Below are 10,391 nucleotides of genomic sequence, written 5' to 3' on the forward strand. Positions count from 1 at the left end.
TCTCTCTCTCTCTCTTTCTGTTCCCTCTACTCTCTATCTCTCTCTCTCTCTTTCTGTTCCCCCTACTCTCTCTCTCTCTCTCTCTCTTTCTGTTCCCTCTACTCTCTCTCTCTCTCTCTCTCTTTCTGTTCCCTCTCTCTCTCTCTCTTTCTGTTCCCTCTACTCTCTATCTCTCTCTCTCTCTTTCTGTTCCCCCTACTCTCTATCTCTCTCTCTCTCTTTCTGTTCCCCCTACTCTCTATCTCTCTCTCTCTCTTTCTGTTCCCCCTACTCTCTATCTCTCTCTCTCTCTTTCTGTTCCCCCTACTCTCTATCTCTCTCTCTCTCTTTCTGTTCTCTCTACTCTCTCTCTCTCTCTCTCTCTTTCTGTTCTCTCTACTCTCTATCTCTCTCTCTCTCTTTCTGTTCCCTCTACTCTCTCTCTCTCTCTCTCTCTTTCTGTTCCCTCTCTCTCTCTCTCTTTCTGTTCCCTCTACTCTCTCTCTCTCTCTCTCTCTTTCTGTTCCCTCTCTCTCTCTCTCTTTCTGTTCCCTCTACTCTCTATCTCTCTCTCTCTCTCTTTCTGTTCCCCCTACTCTCTCTCTCTCTCTCTCTCTTTCTGTTCCCTCTACTCTCTCTCTCTCTCTCTCTCTTTCTGTTCCCTCTCTCTCTCTCTCTTTCTGTTCCCTCTACTCTCTATCTCTCTCTCTCTCTTTCTGTTCCCCCTACTCTCTATCTCTCTCTCTCTCTTTCTGTTCCCCCTACTCTCTATCTCTCTCTCTCTCTTTCTGTTCCCCCTACTCTCTATCTCTCTCTCTCTCTTTCTGTTCCCCCTACTCTCTATCTCTCTCTCTCTCTTTCTGTTCCCCCTACTCTCTATCTCTCTCTCTCTCTTTCTGTTCTCTCTACTCTCTCTCTCTCTCTCTCTCTTTCTGTTCCCCCTACTCTCTATCTCTCTCTCTCTCTTTCTGTTCCCCCTACTCTCTATCTCTCTCTCTCTCTTTCTGTTCCCCCTACTCTCTATCTCTATCTCTCTCTTTCTGTTCTCTCTACTCTCTCTCTCTCTTTCTGTTCCCTCTACTCTCTCTCTCTTTCTGTTATCTCTCTCTTTCTGTTCCCTCTCTCTCTCTCTCTTTCTGTTCCCCCTACTCTCTATCTCTCTCTCTCTCTCTTTCTGTTCCCCCTACTCTCTATCTCTCTCTCTCTCTTTCTGTTCTCTCTCTCTTTCTGTTCTCTCTCTCTTTCTGTTCTCTCTCTCTTTCTGTTCTCTCTCTCTCTTTCTGTTCTCTCTCTCTCTTTCTGTTCTCTCTCTCTCTTTCTGTTCTCTCTCTCTCTTTCTGTTCTCTCTACTCCAGATGTGTTTTATTATTTAAACGATTTCAATATTTGTATTATTATTTATTTAGTCGTACATCTCGTCTCTGTGTTGTTTTTTGGTTTCCTCTTTCCTGATGTTCGATGTTTTATTGACGAACGATAAAGATCTGGGATCTGTGATCGATTAGTACACAGACCCCCGGCACGCACACAGAACAGTGGACTCGTTCCAGCAGCAGTGACTGACGAGCGTCACCGCGAGTAAAACCATGAGTGGGTGAAGTCTGCCTTTAAGGCTGCTGGGAGGATCTATAGGAGAACAGGGCTCGTTGTAACGGCTGGAAGGGGATCAATGGAACGGTATCAAACACACATGAGGACCACATGTTTGACTCCGTTCCATTGATTCCATTCCAGACGTTACGACGAGCCTCGTTCTCCTATAGATCTTCTCACCAGACTGACACACACACACACTACTAATACCAGCACAACACTCCACGACACACTCACACTCACACACACCAACAAACACTCTTTTTCAACAATAGCTGACAGCTATGGAAGCCAGCCAGTTTACTAACAATTAGAAACCCAAACAGTCTTTCAACTAACTCCTAAACTAACTAACTAACTCCTAATCTAACTAACTAACTAACTCCTAAACTAACTAACTCCTAAACTAACTAACTAACTAACTCCTAAACTAACTAACTAACTCCTAAACTAACTAACTAACTCCTAAACTAACTAACTCCTAAACTAACTAACTAACTCCTAATCTAACTAACTAACTCCTAATCTAACTAACTAACTCCTAATCTAACTAACTAACTCCTAAACTAACTAACTAACTCCTAAACTAACTAACTAACTCCTAAACTAACTAACTCCTAAACGAACTAACTCCTAATCTAACTAACTCCCAATCTAACTCCTCATAATCTAACTCCTAATCTAACTAACTCCTCATCTAACTAACTCCTCATCTAACTAACTCCTAATCTAACTAACTCCTAAATAACTAACTCCTAATCTAACTAACTCCTAATCTAACATTATAACAGCAACACATACAGCAATGAAAGTAAACCAAAGTCATATTCCTACATGCACCTCTACCATATTGGCATTGACTACCTACTGTAGAAGGAGGAACCAGGAGTAACAAGTAGCTGATTGACTACCTACTGTAGAAGGAGGAACCAGGAGTAACAAGTAGCTGATTGACTACCTACTGTAGAAGGAGGAACCAGGAGTAGCAAGTAGCTGATTGACTACCTACTGTAGAAGGAGGAACCAGGAGTAACAAGTAGCTGATTGACTACCTACTGTAGAAGGAGGAACCAGGAGTAACAAGTAGCTGATTGACTACCTACTGTAGAAGGAGGAACAAGTAGCTGATTGACTACCTACTGTAGAAGGAGGAACAAGTAGCTGATTGACTACCTACTGTAGAAGGAGGAACCAGGAGTAACAAGTAGCTGATTGACTACCTACTGTAGAAGGAGGAACCAGGAGTAACAAGTAGCTGATTGACTACCTACTGTAGAAGGAGGAACCAGGAGTAGCAAGTAGCTGATTGACTACCTACTGTAGAAGGAGGAACCAGGAGTAACAAGTAGCTGATTGACTACCTACTGTAGAAGGAGGAACCAGGAGTAACAAGTAGCTGATTGACTACCTACTGTAGAAGGAGGAACCAGGAGTAACAAGTAGCTGATTGACTACCTACTGTAGAAGGAGGAACAAGTAGCTGATTGACTACCTACTGTAGAAGGAGGAACCAGGAGTAACAAGTAGCTGATTGACTACCTACTGTAGAAGGAGGAACCAGGAGTAACAAGTAGCTGATTGACTACCTACTGTAGAAGGAGGAACCAGGAGTAGCAAGTAGCTGATTGACTACCTACTGTAGAAGGAGGAACCAGGAGTAACAAGTAGCTGATTGACTACCTACTGTAGAAGGAGGAACCAGGAGTAACAAGTAGCTGATTGACTACCTACTGTAGAAGGAGGAACCAGGAGTAACAAGTAGCTGATTGACTACCTACTGTAGAAGGAGGAACCAGGAGTAACAAGTAGCTGATTGACTACCTACTGTAGAAGGAGGAACAAGTAGCTGATTGACTACCTACTGTAGAAGGAGGAACCAGGAGTAACAAGTAGCTGATTGACTACCTACTGTAGAAGGAGGAACCAGGAGTAACAAGTAGCTGATTGACTACCTACTGTAGAAGGAGGAACCAGGAGTAGCAAGTAGCTGATTGACTACCTACTGTAGAAGGAGGAACAAGTAGCTGATTGACTACCTACTGTAGAAGGAGGAACAAGTAGCTGATTGACTACCTACTGTAGAAGGAGGAACAAGTAGCTGATTGACTACCTACTGTAGAAGGAGGAACCAGGAGTAACAAGTAGCTGATTGACTACCTACTGTAGAAGGAGGAACCAGGAGTAACAAGTAGCTGATTGACTACCTACTGTAGAAGGAGGAACCAGGAGTAGCAAGTAGCTGATTGACTACCTACTGTAGAAGGAGGAACCAGGAGTAACAAGTAGCTGATTGACTACCTACTGTAGAAGAAGGAACCAGGAGTAGCAAGTAGCTGATTGACTACCTACTGTAGAAGGAGGAACCAGGAGGAACAAGTAGCTGATTGACTACCTACTGTAGAAGGAGTAACAAGTAGCTGATTGACTACCTACTGTAGAAGGAGGAACCAGGAGTAACAAGTAGCTGATTGACTACCTACTGTAGAAGGAGGAACCAGGAGGAACAAGTAGCTGATTGACTACCTACTGTAGAAGCAGGAACCAGGAGTAACAAGTAGCTGATTGACTACCTACTGTAGAAGGAGGAACCAGGAGTAACAAGTAGCTGATTGACTACCTACTGTAGAAGGAGGAACCAGGAGGAACAAGTAGCTGATTGACTACCTACTGTAGAAGGAGGAACAAGTAGCTGATTGACTACCTACTGTAGAAGGAGGAACAAGTAGCTGATTGACAAGTAACACACATTGTTGTGGTAGAGAATTGCGTTCTAGATGACCTGCTAGTGTGGTCGTCTTACCTCCACAGGGGAGCCGCTGGCCTGTCTATCCCACGGAAGAGCACCCGAGGACGGGTAGAGGAGGTAGAGAGCCAGGGTGAGTCTGAGGAGAATCAGACCGGGCCGTGAGGACACGCGCTGCTGCTGACACCACCCTGCCATGGAGACTAGCTGACTGACTGACCAGTCACACACTGGAGGAGACGAGGGGAGGGAGAGTTCTCTCTCTTTTTACAACATCCCTCCCTCGTCTCTCTCTCTGTCTCTCTCTCTCGGTCTCTCTCTCGGTCTCTCTCTCTCGGTCTCTCTCTCTGTCTCTCTCTCTCTCTCTCTCTGTCTCTCTCTCTCTCTGTCTCTCTCTCTCGCTCTCTGTCTCTGTCTGTCTCTCTCTCTCTCCCCTCTCTCAGTCTCTCCCCCGCCTCTCTCTCTCTCTCTCTCTCTCTCGCTCCCCCCCCCCCCTCTCTCTCTCTCTCTCTCTTTCTCTCTCTGTTCTCAGTCAATTCCAGACAAGTCTTTATTTGTCTGGCAATGTTCTTCGTTCTGTTTCTCAATCCTTCTCAGACAGAGGAGGGGGTTTACAAACACTTTGGCACCAAAACGTCAGTGAAAACACCTCTCCAAGGAATACAACGCGACCTGTAAGACAGACAGAGCCCTGTGGTGTGCTCCCCAAACCCTGCCAACATCAGCTCTCCTCCCTCAGAGTCCCACGGAACAACAGAGTGGAGGGGACATCAGCCCTCCTCCCTCAGAGTCCCACAGAGCAACAGAGTGGAGGGGACATCAGCCCTCCTCCCTCAGTCCCACAGAGCAACAGAGTGGAGGGGACATCAGCTCTCCTCCCTCAGTCCCACAGAGCAACAGAGTGAAGGGGACATCAGCTCTCCTCCCTCAGTCCCACAGAGCAACAGAGTGGAGGGGACATCAGCCCTCCTCCCTCAGAGTCCCACAGAGCAACAGAGTGGAGGGGACATCAGCCCTCATCCCTCAGAGTGGAGGGGACATCAGCTCTCCTCCCTCAGTCCCACAGAGCAACAGAGTGGAGGGGACATCAGCTCTCCTCCCTCAGTCCCACAGAGCAACAGAGTGGAGGGGACATCAGCCCTCAGAGTGGAGGGGACATCAGCTCTCATCCAGACACTCTGGCTCCCCCCTCCTCTCCCCCCTCCTCTCTTCTCTCCACTACTCTGGCTCCCCCCCTCCTCTCTCCCCCCCTCCTCTCTTCTCTCCACCACTCTGGCTTCCCCCCCTCCTCACTCAGATCTCCTGCCCCTCCAGAACCACATTTCCCAGGAGGCCTGCTGGTTACGTCTGATTCAGAACCCCTCCACCACCTGATGATTCACACTCCTTTAAGAATCAAACCGTTAAATGACACACCACTACGGACCAGCCATATCAGGAACCAATTAGAGTGATTCAGAACCACTCCACCACCTGATGATTCACTCTCCTTTAAGAATCAAACCCACTACGGACCAGCCATATCAGGAACCAATTAGAGTGATTCAGAGGTTTCCAGTCAGTTCACTGGCAGAGAATCAAACAACACAACACTGTATTCCCCAAAGTCTGCAGAAGGGGGGCTCATTGCAAACTTAACCAGGAAGCAAGTTAGCCTAGTGGTTAGAGTGTTGGGCTGGTAACCGAAAGGTTGCAAGATCGAATCCCCCCGAGCTGACAAGGTACAAATCTGTCGTTCTGTCCCTGAACAAGGCAGTTTAACCCCACTGTTCCTCGGTAGGCCGTCACTGTAAATAAGAATTTGTTCTTAACTGACTTGCCTAAAGGTACAAAAATAATAAGTTATTTCAAAAATGTTAAATAGCTGCCATGAAAGCTGGTATTTGACCATTAAAAACTGTTACGCAACAGATAAAAAGCATTACATTACATTTGGTACAAACATTCTTCTGATCATTTGAAAACATCCCAGAAGTGGTTGCTCATTTCAAACTTAATAACCGAGACGCGGAATTCAAAATGGCCGCCAACGTAGATGGTAATGTTTACAAATAAGGACGTTATCTAAAATAACATGACTTGAAGAGATAATAGTGGAGAAAAGGAAACCCTTCAGAGCCCTGGTTTAGCATCATTACGGTACAGCATCTTGGACACTTCAGAGCCCTGGTTTAGCATCATTACGGTACAGCATCTTGGTCACTTCAGAGCCCTGGTTTAGCATCATTACGGTACAGCATCTTGGTCACTTCAGAGCCCTGGTTTAGCATCATTACGGTACAGCATCTTGGTCACTTCAGAGCCCTGGTTTAGCATCATTACGGTACAGCATCTTGGTCACTTCAGAGCCCTGGTTTAGCATCATTACGGTACAGCATCTTGGACACTTCAGAGCCCTGGTTCAGCATCATTACGGTACAGCATCTTGGACACTTCAGAGCCCTGGTTTAGCATCATTACGGTACAGCATCTTGGTCACTTCAGAGCCCTGGTTTAGCATCATTACGGTACAGCATCTTGGTCACTTCAGAGCCCTGGTTCAGCAGCATTACGGTACAGCATCTTGGACACTTCAGAGCCCTGGTTCAGCATCATTATAACACAGCATCCTGGACATTTCAGAGCCCTGGCTCAGCATCATTATAACACAGCATCTTGGTCACTTCAGAGCCCTGGTTTAGCATCATTACGGTACAGCATCTTGGTCACTTCAGAGCCCTGGTTCAGCAGCATTACGGTACAGCATCTTGGTCACTTCAGAGCCCTGGTTTAGCATCATTACGGTACAGCATCTTGGTCACTTCAGAGCCCTGGTTTAGCATCATTACGGTACAGCATCTTGGTCACTTCAGAGCCCTGGTTCAGCAGCATTACGGTACAGCATCTTGGTCACTTCAGAGCCCTGGTTTAGCATCATTACGGTACAGCATCTTGGACACTTCAGAGCTCTGGTTCAGCATCATTACGGTACAGCATCTTGGTCACTTCAGAGCCCTGGTTTAGCATCATTACGGTACAGCATCTTGGACACTTCAGAACCCTGGTTCAGCATCATTACGGTACAGCATCTTGGACACTTCAGAGCCCTGGTCTCGCATCATTACGGTACAGCATCTTGGAAACTTCAGAGCCCTGGTTCAGCATCATTACGGTACAGCATCCTGGAAACTTCAGAGCCCTGGCTCAGCATCATTACAGTACAGCATCTTGGACACTTCAGAGCCCTGGTTCAGCATCATTACGGTACAGCATCCTGGAAACTTCAGAGCCCTGGCTCAGCATCATTACAGTACAGCATCTTGGACACTTCAGAGCCCTGGTTTAGCATCATTACGGTACAGCATCTTGGTCACTTCAGAGCCCTGGTTTAGCATCATTACGGTACAGCATCTTGGTCACTTCAGAGCCCATCAGCTTGTTGTCATTGCAGCCAATCTCAACGCTGTGCGTAACAGGGAAGACATCCTCCTCCCTCATGTGGTACCCTTCCTGCAGGCTCATCCTGACATGACCCTCCCTCATGTGGTACCCTTCCTGCAGGCTCATCCTGACATGACCCTCCAGCGTGACAATGCCACCAGCCATCCTGCTCGTTCTGTGTGCGTGATTTCTTGCAAGACAGGAAGGTCAGTGTTCTGCCATGGCCAGTGACGAGCCCGGATCTCAATCCCATTGAGCACGTCTGGGACCTGTTGGATCGGAGGGTGAGGGCTAGGGCCATTCCCCCCAGAAATGTCCAGGAACTTGCAGGTGCCTTGGTAGAAGAGTGGGGTAACATCTCACAGCAAGAACTGGCAAATCTGGTGCAGTCAGTGTGTGTGTGTGTGTGTGTGTGTGTGTGTGTGTGTGTGTGTGTGTGTGTGTGTGTGTGTGTGTGTGTGTGTGTGTGTGTGTGTGTGTGTGTGTGTGTGTGTGTGTGTGTGTGTGCGCGTGTGTGTATCTCTCCTCTCAGGGTGTTGGCTGAGCTCCTCTCCGTCTTGCTTATGGTAATATTTATCTGGACATAAATGATTGGTTCAACTTTAAACACATAGGGACGCAATATTTTCATAACTCTGCCAACACCCACACACACACACACACACACACACACACAGTACAACACACACACACACACACACACTACACACTACACACACACACATACACACACACACTCAGCCAACACCATGAGAGGAGAGATACACACACAGAGACACACACACACTCACACACACACACACACACACACACACCGTGGGAGGTAACTGTAGAAGTTTCCAGACCTTCTGATTTTAACTGCTGGAAAATGACGGATGTGAAGACAGACGAGAGATAAATAAACATTCCAAACGATCTTTACAGTGAGAAAAGGTTTTCTACAGTGAAGCCGTATCTATCAGGTGTGTCAGAGTAAGAGTTGGGCTGATCCCGGATCAGTCATACCTTTTCAGATCACAATGAATGAGATTACGTGGGAGGGGGGGGGGAACCCTAATCCTAGATCAGACACAGACCTCCCCCCCTGCAGAGTTGAGACTCAGAAATGCTGGAAGGCTCCGGAACATTGCTCTGGAATGTTGAGAATTCTAACCGGTTCTAGAACCGGAACACCAGCGTTCCACTGTAACAGCTTCATACAAGCCATGTTGGATTGTGTGTGTGTGTGTGTGTGTGTGTGTGTGTGTGTGTGTGTGTGTGTGTGTGTGTGTGTGTGTGCACGCCAAAACATGTGGTCAGTTACGAGCATTGAGGGACCCTGAAATAACTTACAACACACACACACACACACATCAAGTTTCCCGTTTTTAATGTGCAGTAAAATACCTTTCTTGCTATAACTCTAAACCCCACGATGCAGTCATCAATAACACACACACACATACACACACACACACACACACACACACACACACACACACACACACACACACACACACACACACACACACACCTACTAAGTTTCGGTCATCAATAACAATGTAATAGAACAAATACCATAAAGGTCCAACAGGAAACACACAATCATTTTTCGATGATTCACTTCCTGTATTTGCTTCCCCGACTCCCAGAGGACACGTTACACACACACACACACACACACCTACTAAGTTTTAGAACACCTACTCATTCCAGGGTTTTTCTTAATTGTTAATTATTGTCTATATTGTAGAATTAATCGTGAAGACATCCAAAACTATGAAATAACACATATGGAATCATGTAGTAACCCAAAAAAGTGTTCCTAGACATTAACCATTAGCATGGTGGCTAAACACAACATCAGGAAGTAACATTCCTAGACATTAACCACTAGCATGGTGGCTAAACACAACATCAGGAAGTAACATTCCTAGGCATTAACCATTAGCATGGTGGCTGAACACAACATCAGGAAGTAACATTCCAAGCCCAGAGGATAGTGGGATCCATCAAGCCCAGAGGGTAGTGGAGATCCATCAAGCCCAGAGGATAGTGGAGAACCATCAAGCCTGGAGGATAGTGGAGCTCCATAAAGCCCAGAGGGTAGTGGAGATCCATCAAGCCCAGAGGGTAGTGGAGCTCCATCAAGCCCAGAGGGTAGTGTAGATCCATCAAGCCCAGAGGATAGTGGAGAACCATCAAGCCCAGAGGATAGTGGAGCTCCATAAAACCCAGAAGGTAGTAGAGAACCATCAAGCCCAGAGGGTAGTGGAGAACCGTCAAGCCCAGAGGGTAGTGGAGATCCATCAAGCCCAGAGGGTAGTGGAGAACCATCAAGCCCAGAGGATGGTGGAGATCCATCAAGCTCAGAGGATAGTGGAGCCCAGAGGGTAGTGAAGCTCCATCAAGCCCAGAGGGTAGTGGAGCCCAGAGGATAGTGGAGATCCATCAAGCCCAGAGGGTAGTGGAGAACCATCAAGCCCAGAGGGTAGTGGAGATCCATCAAGCCTAGAGGGTAGTGGAGCCCAGATGATAGTGGAGCCCAGAGGGTAGTGGAGCCCAGTGGACAGTGGAGCTCCATCAAGCCCAGAGGATAGTGGAGCTCCATCAAGCCCAGAGGGTAGTCGAGCACAGAGGATAGTGGAGCTCCATCAAGCCCAGAGGGTAGTGGAGC

The 10,391-nt window shown here is 47.1% G+C and overlaps 1 protein-coding gene across 1 annotated transcript in view; it reads right to left on the bottom strand.

Moving 5' to 3' along the window:
* The window catches only part of LOC118936496 (thrombospondin type-1 domain-containing protein 4), a 27,165-nt gene extending 22,434 nt beyond the window's left edge, over window positions 1-4,731 (bottom strand). Inside the window, exon 1 of the mRNA XM_090188282.1 lies at window positions 4,373-4,731. Coding sequence (XP_090044408.1) covers window positions 4,373-4,513 — 141 coding nt within the window. The 5' untranslated portion in view covers window positions 4,514-4,731. The remainder of the gene's footprint in view (window positions 1-4,372) is intronic.
* Window positions 4,732-10,391: the final 5,660 nt, after the last annotated feature.

The sequence above is a fragment of the Oncorhynchus mykiss genome, chromosome 10, assembly GCF_057628025.1.
Source record: "Oncorhynchus mykiss isolate SJ-2025 chromosome 10, ASM5762802v1, whole genome shotgun sequence".
NCBI classification, from domain to species: domain Eukaryota; kingdom Metazoa; phylum Chordata; class Actinopteri; order Salmoniformes; family Salmonidae; genus Oncorhynchus; species Oncorhynchus mykiss.